The sequence below is a fragment of the Numenius arquata genome, chromosome 8 (assembly GCF_964106895.1).
Source record: "Numenius arquata chromosome 8, bNumArq3.hap1.1, whole genome shotgun sequence".
Lineage (NCBI taxonomy): Eukaryota > Metazoa > Chordata > Aves > Charadriiformes > Scolopacidae > Numenius > Numenius arquata.
The window spans coordinates 19,100,948-19,127,700 of record NC_133583.1 but is presented as its reverse complement, the minus strand read 5'-3'; the positions used below and the strand labels follow the sequence as shown (position 1 = coordinate 19,127,700).

Genomic DNA, 26,753 nt, shown 5'->3' with positions numbered 1-26,753 from the left:
TGCCCTGGCTTTGTGTTTCTTGAATAAATCCCTGAGCAATACCAAAGGACTAACTCAGGTCTGCTCATGGAATTGAGGTAGAGTTTTAAAAAGCTTCAATACCGAACACAGTTGCGGTTAGGTGTGCATACTTCCCATCATGATCAGAGTTGTCATACACCAGTTAAGACTTGTGTTCAAAGTGTGCATGTGTTCTTTATTCTTCAGGCAAAGGCCAAAAAAGAAACTTCCAACTTTTAAAGTGAACCTCAGCAGTATTCTGTCAATCTTTTCTCACTCCTTGTTCCTGAGTATCTACTTGCCTCTTCCAAATGAATTGTAATCTAAATCTAATGGATTTAGATTATTTCAGTGTGGGATTTCTCATTTCTCATTTTTCTGCCTTTTTTTTTTTTTCCCCGTGTTTGCTTGTTACCTCTGCCTTAGGCTAAGCCATGACTTCAGGATCTGGGCATGTGGACTCCAAGGCTGAGCTCACTGCATTGCTTGAGCAATGGGAGAAAGAACATGGCAGCGGACAAGACATGGTCCCTATTCTCACCAGGTAAGATCTGTTAAATAAATTCCTAAATTTGAATACCTGAAGTTACTTAGGAGCAGCTTTTACTCTGGTTTTGCTTTACCTGTTGGTAACTCATTTTCTTGGTCTGGAACTTGAACTGTAAGTGTGGTATTTAAATACACACATCTTTTGGTAAGAAATTTATATTGCAAAGATCTTAAACAGACGATCTCTAAAACATGAATTTAATTATCTGAAATAATAGAAGTTAGAGGAGTCATGAAATAGTTGAAATAACTTCGGTATCTTCACCTGAACCTTGTAAAATGTTAATCAAGATCAAAAGCTATGAGAATGTTGTTCCGTCAGAGTGGTGGTGTGGGTTTTGTGATTGTAGTAACATTCATCAGATTAAATGAAAGGATGAGAGCAACTCCTTGGATGAATCAAGGGGATTATCTTGAGAAGATTTTATTGAAGCTCATAGGGCATGTTTAAAGCAAAATTTTAAAACTTGATTAATTTTATTTTTAACTGGATGTTGATTGAATGGCCTTGTATGTGTGAGGAAAAATTCCCTGGACCAATAAATTATTTTTAGGAGATGTGTAGGTACCAGCAACACCATTAATTATAAGACATCTCATATTACAAGAAAAACATTTCAATTGTCAATTGCATTTGTGGTTTCCCAAGCCCCTTGGGTAAACTGATACTGAGCTTGCTTTAATAGGAGATTCACAGAAATTGCACCCAGTTCCACCTCACGCCTCTGCTGGCAGACCTTGGGCCTGCCTGGTATATGCAGAAGGACTTACTGCACTTGTACATTAAGAGAAATCCAGGTTTCTGTACTGCGCTGCTCTGTGGTGTTGGGTCAGACAAGTCAGTGCACAGATTCTGAGCTGGCACTGGGTGGAAATAACAGGAATCTGGTGGAGCTTCTTTGCACGGATCTGTGCCATGTCTCACCTGGCAGGCACAACATTTTTGCTGTTCTTACTATGTTTTAAAAATAGCAGCGTAGAAGAGGGAGATGAGCAGCAGAAAGCCAATCCTAAACACTTGAAAATGAGTAGGTCTCTTGAAAATCATGAAACATGTTTTGGTGTATCTTTGTGTATTGTCTGATTTGTGTCTCGAAGGAAACATATGTGCTATTTCAAGGCTTTGTCTTGCAGGCATAAACAGCAGAAACTTGCTATATTCTAAGAAATGTAAAGAAATTTGAATAAAACATGTCTTTTCTTGTGTTTATAGCAGTCTGGCACTTCTTGCTCCCTCTCAGCTCCTTGAGTTCCCTACATTATTTATGCCTGGACAAGTCTGATAACTCTTTCTGTTCTCTAAGGGTTCTATCCAGCAGAGTGATTATGGATGGTGAAAGCTTGGGTATTTTGGCTTTAGTGGAGATAATAGAGATTTATTTGAGGTAGATAACAAGGGGATCTACTAGCTCTGGCAGAAGTTGGATTTACAGTGCTTCAGGTATCAACAAAAGCCATGTATCTGTTTAGAGTAGAGGGTTTTAAGTACAGCATAGGTTTAAAAGAATTTGCTGGAAGAGATGCTAGGAATCCTCACCAACTGGAGCTTGTGTTAGCTGATGTCCTGAGGCAGGGTAGTGCCCTTGCATATTGTTTTAGACTTACAGAGGAAGCTGTGGTCATGCTTGCTGGTGAGTGACGTTTTTCTACTTCCTTCCGCCTTCTGAGCTAGATGGAAGAGAACTTCCCTGTGAGGATGGGGACCTGTTGAATATGATGCTGAGACAGCGTATGTGAGAGTGCGGTACTGAGTGTTTCAGCAGTAAGAGGACAGATCTGTGCAAACTCTGAAGTGGCTGGAGAACCAATATATTGCCAAGTGAATGAAGGAAATCTCGAAACCTGAATAAAAGTTCTGTGGTTTTGTGAATTGTTTTTCTGTTAAAGCCCTGTGTACCATGTGCCTACGTTATGAGGCAGGAATGAGCTTTGTTAGTTATTTGACTCTCCTGTTGCTTCAACTGAGAATTGACAAAGCTGTTGATCTAGATAGATTCATCCAAGTCACTTAACTAGCATGTACAAAGGTGGTTTGTGAAAAGAAGGGTATTACAAACAAGCTTGGTTGTTGTTTTTTTTCTTTTTGAAAGTCAATTTTAAAGAGGCAGTGCTTTTATTTTGGCCAAACAATTGTGACTATTTGTCTCAAAAAACCCTGTCATTGATGATTCACGTCCCAGTTTCATCTAGGCTGTGATAATTTTGTCATCCCCGAAACCACTCGGCAGCTTCAGCTGGCATGCTGTTTGGCTGCCTACCTAAACAGGATGGACTGATGAGAATGTAATGCTCGCTTTCCCTGCTGCTTGTCTGTCCTTTCTGGCACATAATCAAAATGCTGATTATCACCTTAAAAGACCTGACAAGTCCAGGGTGCAGCTTCTCAACTCCAGTTGTCCCAGTTGTCTGTCAGCAGGCACCCCTCAAGCCATTAGTTCTCATGGCAAAAAAAGAGGAGCTGGCAGTGGAGTATTTAAGTAACTTCTTTTGACAGAAATTCATGAGAGCTCACGCTGTGCCACCTGTTAGCAAGGGACATAATTTGCATCTCTTCACATCCAGACTTTACTCTAAGTAAATATTGGAACTCCACAGGATAAACAGTTTGCTGAAAGGTAATTGTCAGATCAGAGGCAAGCAGGAAAGTTCTCTGTTCATTCCTGTAAGCTAATTTGTTGTTCGTACAGTCTGGGCAGGCTTCATAACATCATCCTCTGTCATACTGGCAAGTCAGTGTAGTTTACAGAGACAGAACTAAGTACATTTTTGCCTCTAATTGTCCCTGGGAGCACAGGATATTTTCTGGAAAGTAGCAGGAATGGAATAGAAGTCAGTGGCATTCTCTAAGGGAAATCCTTAGAAAAGACAAATATTTTTCCAGGGGTTACTGTAACCTTCCAGCAGTTTTTCCCTCCCCTACAACTCTGCCTAGATCTCTACCCTGAGGCATTAAGGCCTTGTTTTAAAATGCTGTGCTGCACATAGATGCTCTACCCTACTCTAGACCTCAGAGTCTAGAGTAGACCCCTCAGTAGAGGGGAGGGAATGAGATTTTATACCAAGGAAATAAGATTTAATTTGCTAGTGTTTTTTGAATACTGCTCTTTATTTCAACTCAAACTGCATGTATTTCTGCTGTAACGTTTAATGGAGAAAGGCAGTGGATGACTATGGCATTATTTATTGCTTGAACATCAGATAATCTCCCTCTTCTTGATTTTGTTTAAATAAAAATAATAGCTAATTCTCTTACTGCTCATTCTAAATGAAGTAGAGCATAGGATTTCTTGTGTCTGCTGAGACTGCTTCTCAGTTTAGGGGAAGGCGTAACTTCAAAACAACCTTCAATTTTTGTCTGATATGGAGGAGCATTTAAAGTATTTTGAAGGTCTATGAATAGGGAGCTGGCTGAGTTTCTCCTTGTCTTATCCCTTGAGGTAGCTAACACATGCTAAAAAGTTGAGCTTTGAATGGAGCTGATGGGATAAGCTGAATTGAGGTTACACAATAGTTTATTAAATATTAAATATTTTTATTATTACACAATATTATTGAAATTTAATATGCAAAAATAACAAAAAGTTGTGTAGGCAGTTTGAGCGGCTGCCCCTGGGCAGACTGAGTGGGAAGGAGGACTAAGTCAGCTGTACAGAACTTAACTCTACTGCAAAAGAAAGACTATGTGATGGTGAGAAGTGCTACTCAAGCCCTTGATTTACTCTAGTTCTCTACAGTATGTGTCATAGAACATCACCAGGACTCTAACATGAATAAATAAAAGGTATTGGCCCCTCCAGAGCATTGTGCTTGTGCATCACTGAGCTGTTGATATGGGTTCAGCGTGTTTTGGAGCAGGGGGTGTATGTGTGTGAGATATGAAGCAAGTCTCTTTTCTCATCCCTCTATTGTGAACAGTCTGAAATCCTCTGGTGGCACTGAATACTGTTCAAATGAAACCTGATAACTGTTTTATAGTGCTTTGACAGACGGGGTGTTGTAAGAAGCTGTGTTCTAGGAGAAGACCAAGTGTGAATTCTGCTCATCTGTTGTTGTTCCTTCTGCAGAATGTCCGAGCTGATTGAGAAGGAGACTGAAGAGTACCGCAAAGGGGATCCAGACCCATTTGATGACCGACACCCAGGTAAGATGCCCTGAATGGTTTTGGCAGCACCAACTCTGTCACAGCAGATACCTGGTAGTTCTTATTTAAGAGAAGCAAGTTTTAGCCTGAATGTGCCCACTGCTGATCAAGGTCTGATACTACATTTACAGTGCGTAATTGTGCTCTGGAGGGCTGATATCTGGCAGTTTTGATGTTTGCTGCAAGATTTTGAGGCCCTGAGTAGAGTTTTGGAAGTGTGTTTCAGAGACTGATTTATGACATAAGGGTATGATCATGTTAACAAGTTGTAGTTAATGTGAAGTAGTAGATGTTAGACAAGACAGTCTGTCTCAGATTATCTTGAATTTGCTTTGTTGAGTAAGTGCAGTGCTTTAGAATACTAGTCAGTGGTGCTTTTACATACAGTCACTGATGCTTTTTATCTTATTATCCTTAGATTTTATTTTATTTTTGGAAATGCCTTTTTCCAAGTTACTGGAACAGTTTGCTTGGTGTCTGCATCTTCACTGTCTACAAAAATGACAGTTTAATACTATTGGATTACTAGAATGTGTTGTGCTTTGACTGGTAGGAATTCTAGGGAGGTAATGCCTACTAGAAGAAATGTGAAGTCAGTGAATAATTCATATGATTTCTTCTGTAGTTTTTCTTCTGAGAAAGGTCCTGCTGACTAGAGTATTCCACAATCAGTTCGAAGATAGCAGTTCAGTATTGATCTTGACATCTTGAGGTAGATAGTTCAGTCTTTTTCTGTTTCTCCCACAGGTCGAGCGGACCCAGAGTGCATGCTTGGTCACTTGCTGAGGATACTCTTCAAGAATGATGATTTCATGAATGCGGTAGGTTTGTTCCGAGAACTGTATCTGTTAATTCTTGACACCTTCTTGTGGGTTTTGTTTACTCTGTGCTGGTTCACCTCAGTACTTATTTAATATTTATTTTACTGGTTTAGGGATTATCTCTTCCATAGCAGTGGTTTTTAAAATAGGTTTAAGTGTGACTCATTTGCCACTGTTAAAGTGACTCAAGGAAAGGGGAGTTCATGAGCTGTGCAGGAGTGCTGGAATATGTGTAGTAACAATTGAAATTAGTTCTTTTCAAGGTTTATCAGTCTCTTTAAAGAAAATGTAGTTCCTCTAACACAAGTTTAGAAGTATAATTAATTTCTGTAGTAGAAATTAATACCAGTAATTCCAATGCCTTTTCTCTGACTACTTGGAAATGATGGACTGCCTGTCGGGGCAGAGGAGTGTGTCAGCTCTAGAAGACTCAGGCAGAGGATTAAGAGGCAATAGTATGGCTTCTCTCTTGCATTGCTACACTCTAACATGAGTTAATAGTTAGAATTTTTGTTACCCTCACCGTCCCTGCAAGCACCTGTATCAGTACACGTTGCTGTAAGGATTCTGTCAGGTTGCTTGCGTGTACTTTTCTGTCTTGAACTGCAAGCGATAAGCAAGCACAGATGCCATTAAAAATGTGCATTTTTAAATGTGTTTTTTTTTTTTTTTCAGCTATTATCTCTTCATGTTTAACTGTTACTGAACTGAAAATTTTTTCTAGGCATTTATCTTTACAGATCAGTTCAAGATAGATATTTAGTCAGTGAAGAGCAGATCAGAGGGGAATTCTGTTTCTCTGAGAAGTAATTTCAACTTCTGAGGCACAGGAGGGAGCAGGTTAAAGGCTAGTCATCTTTAGATCCAGGGCTTACAAACTGACATTTCTTTCTTTATTGTTTTGCTGCTGTGGGAGTTGTAAGGCTTCCGCTGCGCTGGTTTTGGTCAGAGCTGAATTTCAAACCGATGCTGTTCCTGATCTTCTCTAGCTAGTGAATGCTTATGTGATGACAAGCAGAGAACCTCCATTAAACACCGCTGCCTGCCGTCTTCTTCTGGATATCATGCCGGGACTGGAAACAGCTGTTGTCTTTCAAGAAAAGGTATCATCTGTACTAAGGCTTGGTTTTTAAGCTTGGTGTATTATGTACTCCAACAGTTCCTCCCCCGGGAGAAAGCAGTAAAAAGCTGTATTGAAATCCTGTCTCTGGGAGACAATCTATTCAATCTTACTAATGTTTTGGGGCTTTGTGAGGTTGGCTTGTTCAACTGACCAAATCTTGGGTATTTCACAGCTTGTGAGGTATAACAGGAGTGATTCAAACGCAGGAGCTGGAACTTAATGTTATGTTTTGGGAAATGTTATACTTTGAATTATTTCATAGGCCTGTGACTAGAGCAGGCCGTATAGAATGTGAAGACTTGCTGTAGGAGTCTTGCCCAGTAATCCCCAGCTATAGCAGAGTGATAGCATTATTGGAGCTAAGTGATAAGCAAGTCATACTTTAACTAAGCAGTCTAAAATCCACATGCTTTGTGGGGATTATCTGGAGCTGTGATGGACAGCTGAAATGGACTTCTGTATGTTGACAAATGTGGTTTTCTGAAGGAATGCACGGAGGGTTGAAAGTGAGGAGAAAGTTGGTTTCACTCCTGAGCCCTGGTTTCCTTATCTGTAAAAATGAATGTAATGTTTTTTGTAAGTTTGGAAATCAGGTAGTGCTTTGTATAAAAGTTCCAAATCAGTTTCTTTACTATTGGAAATACGGATATGAAATCTAAAGCATGATAAAAGGAAAGAATAATGTGCTCCTTTTGTTGACAGATTGAATTCAATTTGAGATATTTGTAACCTGTCCAAAGGCTAGGACTGTGAGGCTTTGATCAAAAAAAAATTAAAAGCAAAACAGTACTTCCCTATTTGTGGAGGATATAGCTTTTTTCCAGAGACTAAATCTTTCTGTAAATTGAAATTAAATTTTTAAGTTAAGTTTTGCACTTAAGGACTTTTTTTCTTTTGACTTGAGAATATATAGAGCTCTGTTACAGCATTTTGAGTTCCTGTACGTAGGGGGCTTTAGGATAGCTCACAACTGCGTTTGAAGAGGGTACTTTAAAGAGGTTCTCTAGCGGCCAAGGTATTTCACATCTTATCAGTTTATTTGTTTATTTATTTAATGACATAAGAGCATTTAAATAATAATGCAGTTTTATTTAAATATGTAACAGGCAACTCTTTAAAAAACTGTAAGCTGAGAGTTCTCATTGAAATGTATGTCTATTCATTATTACTTTTAACTGGGGTTTTATTGTATTGTACCTATGATTCAAATTATGTGCAAGATTCCTGTCACAATAGTGATGTGTTGTTGTATGATGTTTCAAAATCCAGTAGTGATTTAGAGGAAAAAAATCAAATTTTTCATTCTAAACCATTGTCTTTTTAGTTCACTATTTTAATTTTTAATTAACAGTTATTCAGCCTTGTTAAGAAATGTTGCCTGTCAGGCTGTGTTCAAACACCGATGATTTTTTTACTATTAAAATTATTAACCATACTCAACATTAAGATTTTCATCTGTACACGTTGATATACTCGCACGCGTTTCTCTCTTCTCCAAACATTATGGATTTCTGACTATGTTGAGAATTGTTCTTTTGGTTGGTGAGGAGTCATTAGTGTAAAGAGTTCCTCTGGCACCAGGTAGCTTGTTGATTTAAGTGACCTTTCAATTTCGCCCTAGTAAGCTTTTCCTGAAATGTAAGAAATTTACCCAAATTCCATTCTACTAGGTGTAAGCTCTTTGTAACAGCTTCTATGAAACCTGCTGAATTGCTTGGGGTTTATATTGGTGAAACTGACAGAAGCTTTGGGCTTGTTAGTTTTGACTGATGGATTTATATCCCTAGTGTTTTGCTACTTCTCAGGCAGTAGGTCGACTGGCCACTTATGAAGACTTTTGCAGGTGTACAAATCCTAATTCCAGATATCTGATGCCTGGGAATAGTTTTATGCAGCTTAAAAATGTTAGATTTATTTCCTTTTTTTAGTTCCAGATATTTTTGATTCGTTACATGATTGGTAGGATATCTAGCCTGGTCATTACTAGAGATCGGGAGAATTGTTACCGACAGATGCTTTCACTGTGACTGAGAAGTTAAAAATGAAATCTGTTGGATTTGCTTTCTTATTTTCTTCATTCTAGGAAGGCATAGTTGAAAATCTCTTCAAGTGGGCACGAGAGGCTGATCAGCCACTAAGGACATACGCAACGGGGTTATTAGGAGGAGCCATGGAAAACCAAGATATTGCTGCAAATTACCGGGACGAGAATTCGCAATTGGTAATGATCTCTTGATCACTTTCCTTTTTTAGAGGGCAGATACCTTTACCTTTTTTTTTTTGTTGTTATTTTTATTTGTGGGTAGCTCACGTTCATGAGTATTAACATGGGTCATACAGTGGTTATAATAATATCTGTAAGAGTCAGTAGCTCATGACCATGCGTTTGCTGAGGCCTGGGGCATGCAGCCTGATTATTCTGTTATACCGGTTGTGTTAAAAATGCCAATGGAAACCTAAGGAGGCAAATACTATACTTTTTAATGGGACTCATATTCATAGCTTCCTTAAGGAAAAATTTTCAGAAGCTTTACATCTGTAACTAAACATTTCACCAGTTTAGTGTTGATTCTGTATGATGTTGTCATGGTTTAAGCTCAGCCGGCAGCCAAGACTATGCAGCTGCTTGCAGGTTGTCCCCCTTTCCCCAGAAGGGCAGGGAGAAGAGGGAGAATAAGAGGGGAAAGGAAAGGGAAAAAAAACTCGTGGGTTAAGTTAAAGACAGCTTAATAGAACAATAACAGAAAAGGAAAATAACAATAATAATAACAATGGTAAAAGAATATACAAAATACAGTAATACAACACAAGTCACTCTCACCACATGGTGAATTGGTTCCCCAGGAGTGACCGTGTATTCTAGCCCCTGGCCAACCCCCATTTATATACCAAACATGACATTTACTGTATGGAATATTCCAGTGGCCACTCCATCATTCTGTCTACGCTCCTTCTCAGCTTTTCTGGAAAGCTGAAAAAGGTCCTTGAATAGTATAAACATCACCTGGCAACAACTAAACCAAATATGTATTATTGCCATTCCTTTTCTACCAAATCTGAAAACACGACAGCTACTAGAAAGAAAATTAACACTGTCCCAGCTAAAACCAGGAGAGATGTTTATCAGCAATTGAGATGACTTTCGGAAGAAGGTAGGATAGTCAAATTTGTCTCCCAGGACAGTGTACAGTATGTTGAAGCCTAGGTGAGTTCTAATTCTTGCACAGATAAGGCCTTTAAAAATAAAAGCGTGACCTCAGGTTTTGTGGAACTGCAATTTATCCAAGGTGCTGCTTCAAAAGGGAATGTTGCCTTTATTCTAGGCCGGGCAGGCATGATGGAAGGATGGTGTAGGCTGGTGTGTGGTTCTGTTAGCACTAGTATAGCTCATCTGCTCTTAATGACTTTCAAGCCACTTCCTGCTCATGCAGGAGACTAGGTGCTGATATTTTAGAATGAAAGTAGCTGTAGCAAAAAGGACTGGAGTTTTCTTTTTCACTTTGAAATCATTATATCTTTGGGCACATGTACACCGTAGCATGCTTGACACTTTATGCTGTGGCGTTTGTTGTATGATAAGAATAAAAAAAAAAAATGTGAGTTGCATGATCAAAGCAAGAAGTATGTTCTCATGCATGCTTCTTTTCTGAAACAGGTGGCTTTGGTGCTTCGACGGCTACGAGAGTTACAGGTCACTGAAATGACTACAAAACAAGAAAACAAGCGTCCCAGTCCTCGGAAAGTGCCATCAGACCCTCTGCTGCCTCTAGATGAAGAGGCTGTGGATATGGATTATGGGGAGATGGCAGTAGATGGAGAGCAGGAGGAAGTTCCTGGTGATATGGAGATCTCCTTTGATCTTGATTCAAGTCACAAGACCAGTAGCAGAGTAAATTCTGCTACAAAGCTAGATGATGGGGGACTGAGAAAAAGCAAATCAGGGAAACAGCATGAAAGAGACGGCTTCCGGAAGGCCAAGCAAAAGCTGGGCTTCTCTGCTTCAGAACCAGAGCGGATGTTTGTTGAACTGTCCAACAGCAGCTGGTCAGAAATGTCCCCATGGGTGATTGGCACTAATTATACACTTTACCCTTTGACTCCCGCCATAGAGCAGAGGCTAATTCTTCAGTACCTGACTCCCTTAGGGGAGTACCAAGAGGTGAGCATACGAAGATGGGAGGAAGCACTCTGTGCTTGAGTTCTCCTGACATAACCATGAGTGGTATTGTGGGGAAAAAAATTGCAGAGGTGTTGTATCTCACTGATGTTTACTGATACGATTAAGATCAGTAATCTTCCCTGAGTTGTTAATGACTTTCAAATTGATGAAGTCATTAGTTTGAGTATTACTTGGTAGATGATACTCAAATCTGAACCTAACAGTTGTGTGGTCTAGTAGTTGGAGCATAGCACTAGGAATTTTATTCCTGGTTTCTGTTAAGTTTGGTGATGGTTTACATGACACAGGGCAAGTCACTTTGAAATACAGACATTTTTCCTGTTTCTTCTGGTGGATGTGGTAGACTCCTGCAATTAAAAGTCTGAGGAAATAATGAACTTGAAATGCTATATGAAGTGGTCTGTGTAACCTCTGCAGAAGTTCTGATGAGAAATGACAGTGCCAATGTTATGCAGATGCTTTTCAGAGCTGTTGTTACTTACACGGACAAAGTAGTTGTGCAGTGTCAGATTAACCAAAATGCGTTTCCTTTTTTTTTTTTTTTTTTGAAATAAACCTCAAGTTAGCATATGTCTGCAAGCCACCTTTATCTCTGTCTAATCTTTTTTTAGGTAGTTTAACTTGACTTGAAATAGAACAAAGCAACACAGTTCTGCTTTGTGATATACGTGTCGTATGTGTGCACGTGTATGCGTTGCTTCTGTGAGACGAAGAGAAACCATTATGCCCCTAATACCCTGCATGCTGACTGGATCGCTTCATATGCCAGCAATAATAGGATATAAGAATAGGAATTAATACTATAAAGCTGTTACACAAAGAATTACATGAAGGGTTTTGGTTTGTTGCCCTGCTCTCCTGTTTTTTTTCTGTTCAGTTGTTGGGTAGTTGTCTTTGCACAGATGAAAAGTGGAACCTATCGCCAGGGTGGTATCTGTGTGGACTTGCCATAGCTGCACTTGAAGGAGAGTCTTAAGATTTCCCTGTGGCAGCTGTCATGCACCTTGCTGCAGTCAGCAGATGTATTACAAGAGGTCTGTTAACCTTTATTGCTTCCTATGGATGGAGCTGGTTACCACTGACCTCTCATAACAGGTATCTGCCAATAGGGGAAAACTGGGGGTTTGAGCGAGTGAAAACCAAACCAGACTGTGTATTTCCCATGAAACATTCAGCTAGTCTCCCTTTTTTATTTTTCGCAGCTACTACCCATCTTTATGCAACTGGGATCAAGGGAGCTGATGATGTATTACATTGATTTGAAGCGAACCAATGATGTGCTGCTCACTTTTGAAGCCCTTAAGGTAAATTACTTTCATAATGCATAAAATGTACCATAACATTGTAAAAGCGTCGAATGTATGGCTGCTGCATATGTCAAAGGCAAATGCTTACCTTCTTTAGGCCTGTGTATCTTGCAGGGTTCACTGGGATTGGAATTGGCTTTCACTCGACTTGAATGCATTGTGGTTTGGTTTTATAACTCTCAAGTATTTGAAATTTAAAAAAAAAAAAAAAAAAAGGAGGGGAGGGGGTAAAAAGATCTTAATTTTGCAGGAAGTGCCAGTAATTCCACTTGCTGTCTGCCTATCTGAAGATGATAAAAATTCCTTTTTCTGTGAAATGCTAGTGTTCCTGCTGCCCTTAGATGGCATTCCTGAGTTGTTCCACTGCCTGTCATCTCAAGGGACGTTTGTGAGGAGTAAGAAGCATAAGGGTCTTACTCCCAGAAGCCCCAGCATGACATCTCTGAGCTTAATGTTTGAAATACAATAGCTTTGTGTGAGTGGTCTTTAGATTGCCTCCCCGAGGTACAAAACCACACAAAATAACCACCTTCAAGCCAAACCTGCAGTGCAGCAGCACAAGTTATATTTGTCTGTGCATTGTTTCCCTTTCGCACTAACTTCTCTGTGTCTGGTCCTCCAGTGTCATCTTTATCTCCGTTTAATTGTCATTTGTCTGAGAATTTATTTCCAAGGAACAGTGTTCCTACCAAAGGTGTAGGTTACCCCAGTAGGAAGTAGGTTGTGGTTTACAGTGGCTCTTACTGTTTCCTCCTAAGGTGTTGGTAATACAGAAAAGTAAAGCGTAGTAAACTTCAGTGCAGCTGCAGACTTCCATTTTAAGAATAGCCTTTAAACTTAATTTTGTAAAATTCTTCTTGCCAGCAATATGATGTATACAAAGTGTAAATGCAAATTTAAATATTTCTTAGTGATAATAGAAAGTGAGTTAATATGAAAAGAATAGGAAGAGTTAAGGTGGCCTATTGGATAATTTCTGAGTTGCTCTGCTTTTCTTGTATTTCATTTGCAAGATGTGTAAAACAAAGTGATAGTGCCTTTTGGGGGTTTTGTTATTGGGATAAATACTACATTCTGCCGTTAAATATAATGGGAGGAGGAAATAAGGTGGACAAAGCACGGAGCGCTTGTTTTTTCTGCCTTCTGTATTTCTGTGGGGCAGGGGATGGAACTGATGACAGTTTGAAGAATTCCAGTCTAATCTGCTTTTATCCTTCTTTAGCATTTGGCATCATTGCTGCTGCACAACAAGTTTGCAACTGAGTTTGTTGCTCATGGAGGAGTGCAAAAGTTGCTGGAGATTCCTCGTCCTTCCATGGCAGCAACAGGGGTCTCCATGTGTTTATATTATTTGTCTTACAATCAAGATGCCATGGAGAGGGTAAGAGGCATTCTTTTACTCCTAACTGCAGTGATTCCCATCATTTCTAAGTGTTTCTACCTGTGTTCAAACAGTGAATAAAGATCTCCGAAGCTAAAAAGGAAATTTATATAGAAGACTTTGGTATGTGCAGAGGCAATAGGAAGTATATAAATAATGGTGTATTTGAGCGTTTTGTTTCAAGGGTGTAGATTTCGGTTCCAGTTCCTAGGGAATGAACAGAAGACCTCTATCTTGTTGTCCTTGTCTCAACGCTTTCACCACCCTTTTCATTGTAGTATTCGCTCTTCCCCTCAAGAAAGAAAAACTCCACCATTCTCATTTGTCTTTCCCATCTGTTCCAACAGACTCCTATACCCGAGATTGGGTTTTTTTCCTTGCACAGTCCCAGTGTGTATAGCTTCAGTGTCACACAGTACCTCAGTCAGATTCCAGACAGCAGTGCAACTTCTGTGGTGGTGTTAAAGTGCAGCAGGTCTGGTCTGTGTTGTTCAGAAAATCAAATTAAATGACTCTAAGGGTTCTTTGTGACCTGAGCTTATAAATGTTAAAACAGCTGATAATGAAGGTAAAGTTCCTCGTCTAATATTTAAACACAGAAAAAAAATTGTTAAAAGGAATCCTCCTCTCAGTTCAGTAGTGTTCCTCCAGCAAGCATCCCTTCAGACAGGCTGATGTGGCAGCCCACGCTTAAGCCTCAGTTAAGTTTCCCAGGTATTTTAAACAGTGATTCTATTTACTTTTTTATTTTTTGTACTGGCAGTAGCATGTCTATGCTGATCTATGAACTAATTCAGTTTATTCTAAAGTTACTACTATGCCAATTAAAAAAAAAAAAAGAGATGAACTTTCAGCTTATGGGAGCATCCTGCTCTGATTCATTCCAAGCAGCTGCAAAGTTGTAGCCTTAAGCCTTCCAGCTCTACTTTGAGCGATGGCTTTTGATTCCTGGCCTGTCCCTGGCATTGTCTAGGTTTTTTGGGTTTTTTTCAGCTGAAAATGCAAACAGTTAAACTAGTGACTGTACATTTCTGCTTATTCTTTCCTAGTTTTTTATGCTGTCTGAATGTGTGTTGTGATTTAACATGCTTAACACTCCTGAGCACGTAGAGGCTGGACCGATAGTGATTGTTTAAGGCCGTATCTGTTTGGATTCTGCTGGCATTTGTGTTCTGCAGGCATTTATATGAGCAAGTTCAAAAACCTTTTGGTAATCACAGTTGATCAAGGCTGTCTGTGCCCTGTGTTACATCTCCCTTATGAGGGCAAGAAAGGTGAAATTGGAATAATGTTCCCTCCACTTCATTTTGTCCATTATGTCAGAAAGGTGGACCCTGGCTGCGTATGCCCTGCTTTGGTGTTTCTCTGAACTTTGTCACAAGAAAACTCTCTGTGCTCCCTTTTTTTCATTTTTTTTTTTTTCTCCCTGATTCTGTTTGCTGCTTGCATGGTTGTTCAAAAGGAAACCCAAAAGCCGTGGCAGTGTGTGCTGCATGAGGATTCCTTCTGCTTGACATCCTCAGGCCATGTCATAAAACCATGCAGCTGCTTTGTAGTGACACTGTCTCATCTGCCAGATGTTATTCCCAATATCCACAGATAGCAGGTAGAGCAGGTTTCTGTGGTATGTTCCTCTCTTTTCTTTGGATTTCAGAGGAAGCCAGTTTCAAGGGTCAGTCCCTTGTCACTTAGTCCATGTCAAGCCTCAGGTCTTGGGGTGGAAGCATGGCTGGAGCTGGTAGCACTGTATTCTCTTGAGTATGTCCAAAAAGACCAAAAAAAGTCTGCTAACTTGGCATATAGCAGCTGGTGCCAGTGCTTCAGCACTCTGCACTGTTCCTCTGGGCCCTGACCCTGGCACAGGGTTCTGAGTTCCTCTTCATTAGAAGCTAACAAACATATGCAAATGTGCAGTTCTGAGCACATGGTCTGCACATCTCAGAGGCAGGGTCTGAGAAAAGAGAGACTAGTTCAGTTGTCTATTTCCAGAAAAAGTCAAGCTTTTGAATTGCATTTGATGATCCTTGAAATTACCCTAGACTTCAGTGCTACCAGAGTGTGCTAGAACTTCACCATAGCGTATGATACTCTTACACTGAGAAGAATTTTCTTTCTTCAGTGGAAAATTCTCTTCCTTCTCTGCCTGTAGTGAAGCATTCTTTGGATAGCTTGAAGTAGTACAGAGAAGGACTCTCTGGAATTATACTGCACTAAGACTGCTGTATTTGTTGTGTTTAGGTATGGGAATGGACCAATTGCTAGTCTTACATTGTCATATCACAGCCTTTATTAGTCTCACAGGGGCTTTCTTTTGGTGATCTGGAAATGGGACTTTTTATTTTGTGTCAAGCTGGGAGTAACTGATATTTGTCCTCTGACTGTTTGCCCCTCAAAGAGCCCTCATTCTCGAACAAATTCTCTTCAGCAATGAGTTTGAAGTCCTTCTCAAGAATGTTCTTTTGCGTTCTAGGTGTGCATGCACCCCCATAACGTGCTTTCAGATGTAGTAAACTACACCTTATGGCTAATGGAGTGCTCCCATGCCTCGGGCTGCTGCCATGCTACCATGTTCTTCTCCATTTGCTTCTCCTTCCGTGCTGTCCTGGAGCTCTTTGACAGGCATGATGGCCTTCGTCGTCTGGTTAACCTGGTAAGGCTTGTAATTTTATATGGTGAACAGGGTCATAGGGTCAGGTTTTGCACCCTTTACAGTACAACACAAGAGAGTTCTGTTCTTTGGGTTTGCTTGGGGTTTTTTCTTCCTCAGTTCCCAAGAAATGGAGAAGTGGGGTGAGTTTTCTAAGCAACACACACGTGGATGCCTTTATCTTTATTATTTTTATGATGATGATGATTATTGTCCAGAGACTTGCTACCGTTTGAGAGCTTTTTGGTGGAACTCCTGGATTAGGCAGTAATTATTCAAACTGGTGTCTTAGTGGTAGTTCAAGTGTTTCTCACCACTCCACATAGGTGTCATGTACCCTTCTGGATGCAGATAAATCCAGCCTTGTTCCAGGAGAGGTACAGCTGTGTGTGTGCTGTGGTAACCATGGTATTCCATGAGCACAAATTATACAGTTTATGTACAAAAGCTGGTACATCTGCATCGTATTGCTGCGCAGTCCTAATATCTTGGGTTGTATCTAACTCAGGGACATCAGCACTGCAGGGTGTAAGCATATTTGTGTTGTGTAATTTAATGCCTAATAATATTAGGCACAACACAGCCTCCAGATCTACATTGATGTAACTTCTGGATTTCTTTTGTCATAGTGAAGGAGGGGGAATGGTTCTTTTTAGGCTTAAATCATACAGATAGCCTTTTCTGTTCAGGCAGCTTTTGTCAGCTCTTGAGCTTGTTTGTCTTGTGTGGCAGAATAAAGATTGTTTGGGTTTAGTACAAATGCAGCTGAGAATTGTAGGTGATTTTTTTTTTTTTTTTGCCGAAGATTGAGCTGATGAAACTTCTTTTTTCCCCACCCAACCTCTTTCTGAAGATAAGCACTCTTGAGATCTTAAACCTGGAAGACCAAGGAGCCCTCTTGAGTGATGATGAGATCTTTGCCAGTCGCCAGACCGGGAAACACACCTGCATGGCCTTGCGTAGATACTTTGAGGCTCACCTTGCTATCAAACTTGAACAGGTGAAGCAGTCGCTCCAGCGCACTGAAGGTGGCATTCTGGTCCATCCACAGCCCCCCTACAAGGTGAGTAGCATGTGGCAAGCTTTTAACACGGTCGTTGTGTTTTTCAAGTGAATCCAAGCTGCGGGAGTACGTGGGTGTCCTTTGAAGCCAGTGGAATAACTAGGCACTGTGATTTATAGGGATAGGGACTTTTTTATTTGTACTCTTTTCCTGCCTTGTGGAATGACACTGCAACAGGAAAAAACAAAAGAGCCTTTGAGGTTCATCTGAACTATGTTTGATTAAGGTTCCTGCTCACCTGCTGTGGTTCCTTTTCCATCTTTGAAAAACTTCAGTTAAAGGCAGGTTGTTGTTTGTTACTTGTGGGTTTTTCTATGCTTTTCATCTCTGAAAGGTCAAAATCTGTATGCATAGAAAAGTTTTTCATAATGATGAAAAACTTGGAAATAATTTTGATTTGATAACCACAAATGAAATTTGTCTTTCGGGCACTATAGATTTTAGGAATAACCTGGGAGATTCTTGTGTTGACCGTGATTTTTTTCTGACTTTATCCCTGCAAAGTGATATTTTTTTGGTATTGTTTTAAAACTGAATTTTATGGCTGCTTGTTATGAGGGAGCACATTCAGCTCTGATTTCTAGTTTAATATATGATGATTTTCTAGGAGAACGGAAATAAGAAAACATCAGGGTTTCTTTGCTTCTGCAAACCACTTATTTTCAGTAACTAAAGAAATGTGTATAAGCTGTTGTATTCTTGTGTAATTTAAAAAAAAGCAAGCTTGTTAGGAGTTTCCTTTTTTCTTTAGTATGTTTTGTAGTCAGAACTTAGAAACTTTAAATATTTTTTGCAGCCTTTTTTAATATTTTAGCAGAAACATACTTTGAATGATGGTCTAGTAACTCCTAGAGTAGTAGCTTAAAAGCAGAGTAGAATTTTAATTTAATGTAACTTCTTAAATTGGCCTGAGCCTTCTAGGACTGCAGAGAAACTTTAAGGATATTGTTCTTAAGCTTATTATTGTATATGATAGGGACAATTGCTGTATTCCTTTATAATTGGGAAATAAAACAGAAAGTAAATACTTAATCTGCAAGAGACATTGGTAGACTGCTCTGTGTAGATGCAGTTTTCAGTTAAATCCCAGCAGTGGGGGACTTGATGTGCAGGTTTGCAACCCTTGTGATCTCTTTCTAATGCTTCCAACTCACTTCCCTGCAGGCCTGTTCATATACTCATGAGCAGATCGTAGAGATGATGGAGTTCCTCATTGAGTATGGTCCAGCACAGCTCTACTGGGAGCCAGCAGAGGTTTTTCTCAAATTGTCTTGCGTCCAACTCATGCTTCAGCTCATTTCAATAGCGTGCAACTGGAAGACGTACTATGCAAGGTGAGCTGTTTGCTGTAGAACTGTATTTTAGTACAATAAATTGTGACTCTTGGACAGGACATAACATTTCTAGATTTTTCTACCCCTCTGATAGCATTTAAAACAGGCACACACTGGTTAGTGCTGCTAGGACCTGTGCTGTGGCTACACAGTGATTACGAAAGCTAACACTGTGGAAAGCAGGACTAAAATTTTGAGGTAGAGGGAGGGATGTCATGAGATTTCCGAAGAGCCAAAAACTCAGGCTTTTGATTTCTGAGAAATCAGCATCATAGTAGAGCTTAATCACAATTCTGTGTCACTTTCTGCCTGACTCAAAATTTGTTTACCTTTTTGTTAGAGAAAGGGTAGAAAACCTTCAAAATAAAGGGTGAAGAAATCAAGACAGACCTTAATCCTGGAACTAGGTGGAATGTCTATTTGGATGTATAGTAAGTTTAGCTGACTCAAGAGAGGACACCGTATCGCTTTGTTGATTTCAAGTTTACTGAGCAGATATAACTGAGCCAAGTTGAGTGAATATGCAACAAGCCAGCATTTGAGAGAGGAAAAAGACTGAAGATTGTTACTGTGTGTTGCTCAGGTTCATGTCCCTAGATGATACACCACCAGCTGCTAAACTTCAACATGTTGGTAGTTGCCACTTCTAAGTTTCTCCTTTGTCTTGGCTGCAGACAAGCTGTGGGGGGAACCATGATTTTCTGTTATCTTTTTGTGCCACCTCTTCCCCCCGACTCCCTACCCCCAAAAGATCTGCAGCATCTTTATTGTTACAAAAGAAAGGGAACTGCCAGCAGGCTCAGATAGAATACCTTTAGGATCCTGTCCCCAGTTCAAAAGGAGGATGGGTGCAAAGTTCCAGCCTCTATTCATCCTAATGACCATCAGTTCCCCAGAGTAAATCTGTAGTCCTCTCTAGAGATGTTCACTGGTGAGTCACTGTCTGCTATAAGTAGTTGTCATCAGTAGTATTCTTGTCACCAGGACTTGCTCCTCCTTATTTCTGCTGCCTGCAGGAGCTCCTTGCCTAACTTAACTTAAAAGCCTTGGAAATCTGTTTTACTTCTACAATCCACTGCCTCCCTCTCTCTCTCTCAGGTTGCGTTCTCCTGGGTAGTTTCTGTTCTCTTGTTTCTTACTCTCTGCAGCTGTTCCCTAATTGCTACCTGGGTTAACTCCTACTGTTCCATACAGGCTTATAAACCTTCCCCCCCTTTTCTTGCATTGTTCTGCCCTTCCACCACTTGCTTAACAGCCCTTTTTATCTTCCACACACCTGTGTTTCTCTTAAACTGGTGCCTAAGTTAATGCCTTTTTCCCTATCACAATTGTCTGTTTTACTGCTGAACAGTTTCCTTTTACTTCAGAAAAACTTCCTTCCTGGTTGACTGGTGACAGAGTATTTTAGACAGCAGTGTTTCACAGCTAAGATGTAGAGTTAAATTAGATTTAGAAGTTTAATTTAGAATGCTTTTTTTTAGATAAGTCTTAACATTTTTATTTTTATAAATACAAAATTACAGTCTTTTTAAGAGTCTGTGGGCAGTGTGGGATAAATGTTGACAGACTGCAGGCTTCAAGTCTTCTGTGGAGAACAGCCCTTTGAGTGGAACATTCTAAAATCAAAAAGGCATCAACAAATACATTCAATGTGACTGACTTACTCCTATTTGTTGGAGTAGGGTAGATTGAATACTATTTTATGTTGTTGGAACAACTTTGTGTGTACACCTCTAAGAAGTCCTTCTGTTGTTGTCTTCCAGGAATGACACAGTACGATATGCTTTGGATGTACTAGCCATCCTGACTGTGGTTCCTAAAATCCAGTTGCAGCTGGCAGAACCTGTGGATGTGTTAGATGAAGCTGGATCTACTGTTTCCACTGTGGGTAAGCTGAATATGGTCCTGATGACTTACACACTTATCAATTGTCTTCTACTACATGGTTTTTCAGCTGGCTGTTTCTCACCTACAGTGAGATAAGGGTTAAAATAATTCATGTGTTCAGAGTTGTTATCAGGGATGCAAATAAATGGGAGAGTAGACTGTGGTTAAAATTGTGTCATGATTAGCACTGTGATTGGATTACACATTTGGAGGCATGGTCTTTGACTTGCACTTGTTTTCAAGAGCTCATTAAATACAGATGGAGCCAAATCTACTTTTGTAATGGGACTATTGGGTTTCCTCAACTTCCCAGAAATTCAGGTCTCCTGGGGATACGGCATTTGAGAATATGGGAGAGGAACAATTATTGCTGTTTGAGTTACGCTCTAACTGGCTACCTGCAGAGTCAGTATGCAAATGATGAGATGAGCCTGGATCAGATCTAAGGCTTATGCATTAACTGGGGCCTGACTTTTTTTAAAAAAAAGAAAAATAAAAGATGGGCAGAGTACTAGATGTAGGCAAAAGACAGTTTCTTTTGCACAAAACACTTCTCTAGACAAAACACTAATTCTTTCTTGAGTGAGGGTTTTGATCTGAAGCAGACATGAAACTAACAGGAACTGTGAGGGGAAAAAAACAAACCCAGAGTTTCATTTTTGCTTGACTCCTTTTTGGAAGCTGTGATATGATTTGTTTTATTCACTTCATAACATGGTCCCCTTCCTTCCTCTCTGTTTTCACTTTGTTAACATTTATACAAGAGTTGTTTTCTGCAGTAAGAATCAGAGGCATGCCTGTGCATCTTTCTCTGTGTCAGATTTTGCATTCCTAGGCCAATCTTCTCTGAACGATTGTTTGACTCTCTACTTACTGATGATGAAGTGGAGGAGCATCAGCGTAGGAAAAAAATTTACCAGCGAGGTAGAAAAATGTGTCTTACACTAGTTAGCAGAGCTTCAGAAATTCCCAGAATGAAGAGAATTACCTATTTTCCTCAAATTTGCTGGAGACTTCCTTGTATGTCTGATGAACCATGTAAAACACGTTTTAGAGTACTAAAAACCCTATTTCTTTCCCTCACTAGGTATTAGTATCATCCTTGGAGTTGCTGAGGGTGAATTTTTCATCCATGATGCCGAGATTCAGAAGTCAGCCCTTCAGATCATCATTAATTGTGTATGTGGCCCGGATAATCGGATCTCCAGTATTGGCAAATTCATCTCTGGAACTCCTCGGCGAAAGCTTCCTCAGGCCCCCAAGAGCAGTGAGCACACGTTAGCTAAGATGTGGAATGTGGTACAGTCCAACAATGGTATCAAAGTGCTGCTGTCATTGCTGTCTGTAAAGATGCCAATCACAGATGCAGATCAGATCCGAGCGTTAGCCTGCAAAGCCTTGGTGGGGCTCTCACGCAGCAGTACTGTCCGGCAGATTATCAGCAAGCTCCCCCTCTTCAGCAGCTGTCAAATCCAGCAACTGATGAAAGAGCCGGTGCTTCAGGACAAGCGCAGTGAGCATGTGAAGTTCTGCAAATATGCTGCGGAGCTGATAGAGCGTGTCTCGGGGAAGCCATTGCTGATTGGCACAGATGTCTCTCTGGCTCGGTTGCAGAAAGCAGATGTGGTGGCCCAGTCAAGGATCACGTTTCCTGAGAAGGAGCTGCTGCTCCTGATTCGGAACCATCTCATCTCTAAGGGTCTAGGAGAAACCGCGTCTGTCCTTACTAAAGAGGCTGACCTACCCATGACTGCAGCATCTCATTCATCTGCCTTCACCCCTGTTGCGGCTGCTGCCTCTCCTGTGACCCTCCCTCGCACTCCTCGCATAGCTAATGGCATCTCAGCTCGTTTGAGTAGCCACACTTCCGTAGGTTCCACTGCCACCTCTGTCCATGCTCAGGCAAGGCCGTCTGCATCCCAAGGTCCACTTGCCCTTCCAGGTCCTTCTTATGCCACCAACTCTCCTTTGATTGGCAGGATTAGCTTTGTCAGGGAGAGGCCGTCTCCCTGCAACGGCAGAAAAATGAGAGCATTGCGACAAAAATCGGACCATGGCGCCTACAGCCAGAGCCCAGCTATCAAAAAGCAGCTGGACAGACACCTTCCTTCCCCACCCACGCTGGACAGTATAATCACAGAGTACCTTAGGGAGCAGCACGCCCGCTGCAAGAACCCTGTTGCCACCTGTCCCCCTTTCTCTCTCTTTACTCCCCACCAGTGTCCTGAGCCAAAACAGAGGCGCCAAGCGCCAACTAACTTTACCTCACGGCTGACCCGCAGGGCAGCCTTTCCGAAGTACGGAGGGGTGGATGGTGGCTGCTTTGATAGACACCTTATATTTAGCAGGTAAGGAAGGAAAATGTTTCTTGATCCCTGTCAGGATGTGCCAAAAAGCCTTACCTGGACTCAGGCTGTGCAGGCCCACGGCGGAGTATCCTTGGAAAGAAAAGTGTTTTAATTCAACAGTGACAAGTGGGAAAGCCTTGAAAGGCATTTTTAGAAGTTGTTCTGTTTCTCTGGTCCTTAACACTGACCCTTAGTAGTAGAGCACACTTTATTTTCAGTATCATATTAATTCATTAGCAACATTGACTAATGAAGCTCATAGCTCTCTGCTCTCCTTTGGAAGGTAAGTATGTAACATGGGAGCGTAGCACAGCCTTGAGGATGATTGGCTGACAGATGCAGGATGGCAGAATCCATATTTTGCTCTTTCAGCTGAATCCATGGCACCACAAGCTGCTAGCCTTTTTATGTGGTCTTTCTTTGCTGAGGTTAAATTGGAAGATGATGTAAAGTTTATAAAAATAAAGATCACACATAGATGAGAGCAGTGAAACAAGAATCACCTTGGGAAATTATGATGACAGGAGGTTATTTGGCTGATGTGTCGTGCCTCCTTGAATGTTTCAGAACTGCTAGGAAAAATATTTGTTAGCTGTCTGTACTTATCCAGATGATGGCATTGCAGATTATCCATCAGTCCAACTCTGAAGACAGACTGCAAGTGCTTCAGCTTAATGATGTGCTTTAACAGAAGTACTTAATAGTGCAAAACAAACCCTGAAGGATTCGTTGCAAAGGCTGTTGTAACGTCCTCACTTGAGCGCTAGTTTTACAATTGACAATTAGCTTGTCCTAGAAGAAAGCTGTAACTTGCACCTACATGGTTTTTAAGGAACTGGATTTAATATCATCACACAGCATTTCAGTTTTGCTTTTTTTCGCTTTTGGGTGACCCTTGTATTTCTGCCTTCTCTAGGTTCCGTCCAATTTCTGTGTTCAGGGAAGCAAATGAGGATGAGAGTGGCTTTACCTGTTGCGCGTTTTCTGCAAGAGAACGATTCTTAATGCTGGGCACTTGCACGGGGCAGTTGAAACTCTATAACGTATTCAGTGGACAGGAAGAGGCCAGTTACAACTGCCATAACTCTGCCATCACGCACCTTGAGCCATCCAGGGTAAGTACGCAAAGACCCGTTCTGAGTTTTAGAAGTTCTCACAGCATAAGCCCTGATACGTTTATGGCCTGCCTGGATACGTGCATCTAAAATGCACCTCCTGGCTGGCCTGCAATGCCTGTCGTTAAAGTACTCATAATAGTTACATACTCCCTCTCTGTGAGTTCTACAATAATTATTTTTTTTTCCCAAGATAATAGAGAAGATGCACAGTGGCTGTGAGCCAACAGAAGTAACGAATATGTATGTCTGGAAGCGGAAAAATGCTTAAACTGACTATGTATTTAAGATAAATGTGAGATAAGATACCAGAGTTTGTATAACCTCCCTTTGTTGGAGAAAAAAATCAGGATAATCCATGCCTGTATTTTGATGCCCTGTGAGTGGAGTTCACTCTGCTTATAAATCAGTTACGTTTTATTTCTTCTTAGAATCATACCCCAAAATATTTCTATCTGCTATAAACATCATAGATCGTTTCCATTGTTGTCTGTAACATTTTTCTTTGTCTGCCAAAGGCTCTTTATATTATACATAGTATTAGATACCTATACTTTATCCCCCTAGGACTAGATTAGTAAGCACAAAATCTGCTATAGTTCCTAAATTCATCTTTTAAGCGTAAGTTAAAGCGTACAGGTAAAACAATAACCTCTCTCTTCCCTGGTTTTCTTTTCCCTTCCACTCCCATCTGGCAATACAGGATGGATCTTTATTGCTGACATCTGCTACGTGGAGCCAACCTCTGTCTGCATTGTGGGGAATGAAGTCTGTCTTTGATATGAAGTAGGTATACTCTGATTCAGCTGTGGGGTATGTTGCAGCTAGAAGAACCTTCAGTATAGGCAGAAACCCTAAGTACAAACTCCATGAAAGAACAGTACAGCACAGCTCTTACAATATCTCTTGTGAAAAAATAAAATGTGTTCCCTTTCTTATGTTTAGTATCTTCCCTATTTTATTTGGTACAGATAGTTTTGCTAAATTCTAACTACCTAAAGTCCCATTTAATGCAAGATAGATCAGTAAAATCGCTGTTGTCCCCGAAGGCAAATAAATATGTTTGTATTTTTATTCTCATGTTTGTAAATTATTTTGACAATCTTTCTGCAGCCAGTTACAGAATTTTACTAGTATGGTGATTTGCATGGTGAAATTGTCAGACCCTGGATACAAGCTGTTACTGACCTGGGTAAAGCTGTTTAAGATTGATTTCAGTATTTACAGTTGTTCCTTTTCATAAAAAATGGGTGGAAGGCTCTTTGTTTTTAAAAGGTTTGATTGTTGCCTGCCTTAGTTGTAAGCAACAGTTTTGGTGTGACCTGTTTTAGGTCAGCTAGAGGGCATTCTTCAGATAAAAGGTTTAACGTGCCTCAGGCCTGCATGTGTGTTTGAACGTTCATGATGCCATTAATTACTCCCTCCTTTAAATAGTCTTAGGTTTTTGGCAGACCCTGTTGATGAAAGGTCCGTGATTTTGCTGCTTGTGTTTTTTTTTCACTGATCTGCTGTAAAGGCTGTGTCTGTAATAGATATTTTCCTGCAAATGCCAGTGGAGCATTTTAGCATCTTAGTATGCCATGGTCAATGGTGAAGTAAAGTCTTTCCTACCTTGTTTGTTTTCTGCATTGTTGAAACCTCTGCTGGAGGTGTTGGGGCACTGTTTGGTTCACACAGGTTGTTTAAATCTGCAGTTCCTTGATTCCTTACTGACTCTATCTACAGGCATTCCTTCCCTGATGACCACTATGTGGAGTTCAGCAAGCACTCTCAGGACAGGGTCATTGGCACAAAAGGAGACATTGCCCATGTAAGTACCAATACAGGTCATGGTTGTGGAGCTGTGACAAGAATATAATTCTTCACGGGACATCTATTAACAGATCTGGGTGCTGTGATGCTCTGTGTAACTGATGAGCTAAGAGGATTTAGAGGAGAGCTTTGAAAGTGTCAAATAATTTCTCAGTAGCTCAGTCAACAGCTGTGGGAAATGCCCTATCAAAGTGTGCTTCTTGAAAGCGTCCTTCTTTTGCCCCCCCAAGATTTGCAGCTTGCTTTTGGGTAATTTACCAATATATTTTCAGAGAATGCAGTTGTGTTTTGTATGAATACCTGCAGTTTTGACAGATGCAGGCTTCAGAGTGCTTCTGCTTCTTCTCAGTGTAATTTGCATTCATTATAGGCACTGTCTCTTTTGAAAGAGTATTTGCATAAAAAATTATCATGAAATGTAACTTATTCAAATTATTTATTATTTTAATTCCCTTATTTGTTTAAGCAAACTATCCATTCCTGCCCAGTTTTTAACTTGGATTTATCTGGAAGTCAGATCAGTTCATGTATTGTGTTTATCCGGTAAACAGATTTGTTTTCCAATTCTAGAGGATTTTTTTTGGAGCACAAGTCTTACGAAGAGAGGCTGAGGGAGCTGGGGTTGTTCAGTCTGGGGAAGAGGAGACTGAGGGGAGACCTTATTGCTCTCTACAAGTACCTGAAAGGAGGCTGTAGAGAGGCGGGGGTCGGTCTCTTCTCCCAAGTTACAGATGATAGGACAAGAGGCAATGGCCTCAAGTTGCGCCAGGGGAAGTTCAGGTTAGATATTAGGAAATATTTCTTTACTGAAAGGGTTGTCAGGCATTGGAATGGGCTGCCCAGGGAGGTGGTTGAGGCACCATCCCTGGAGGTATTCAAGAGAGGAGTTGACATAGTGCTTGGGAATATGGATTAGTGTTGGGTGGTGTGGTGGTGTGTGTGTGGGTTGCGTGTGTGGTGGTTGTTTTTTTTTTTTGTTTTTTTTTTTTTTTTCATTGTTTGGACTAGATGATCTTAAAAGGTCCCTTCCAACCTCTGTGATTCT

General features: G+C 40.6%; 1 protein-coding gene across 1 annotated transcript in view; it reads left to right on the top strand.

Moving 5' to 3' along the window:
* The first annotated feature begins 434 nt into the window (after positions 1-434).
* DCAF1 (DDB1 and CUL4 associated factor 1) overlaps positions 435-26,753 on the top strand; it is a 48,343-nt gene continuing 22,024 nt past the window's right edge. The window contains exons 1-16 of the mRNA XM_074151899.1: positions 435-544; positions 4,614-4,690; positions 5,438-5,511; positions 6,501-6,614; positions 8,718-8,855; positions 10,290-10,793; positions 12,017-12,118; positions 13,344-13,502; positions 15,973-16,152; positions 17,003-17,212; positions 18,377-18,546; positions 20,310-20,434; positions 21,521-22,781; positions 23,698-23,896; positions 24,600-24,682; positions 25,622-25,706. Coding sequence (XP_074008000.1) covers positions 435-544; positions 4,614-4,690; positions 5,438-5,511; positions 6,501-6,614; positions 8,718-8,855; positions 10,290-10,793; positions 12,017-12,118; positions 13,344-13,502; positions 15,973-16,152; positions 17,003-17,212; positions 18,377-18,546; positions 20,310-20,434; positions 21,521-22,781; positions 23,698-23,896; positions 24,600-24,682; positions 25,622-25,706 — 3,591 coding nt within the window. The remainder of the gene's footprint in view (positions 545-4,613; positions 4,691-5,437; positions 5,512-6,500; positions 6,615-8,717; positions 8,856-10,289; positions 10,794-12,016; positions 12,119-13,343; positions 13,503-15,972; positions 16,153-17,002; positions 17,213-18,376; positions 18,547-20,309; positions 20,435-21,520; positions 22,782-23,697; positions 23,897-24,599; positions 24,683-25,621; positions 25,707-26,753) is intronic.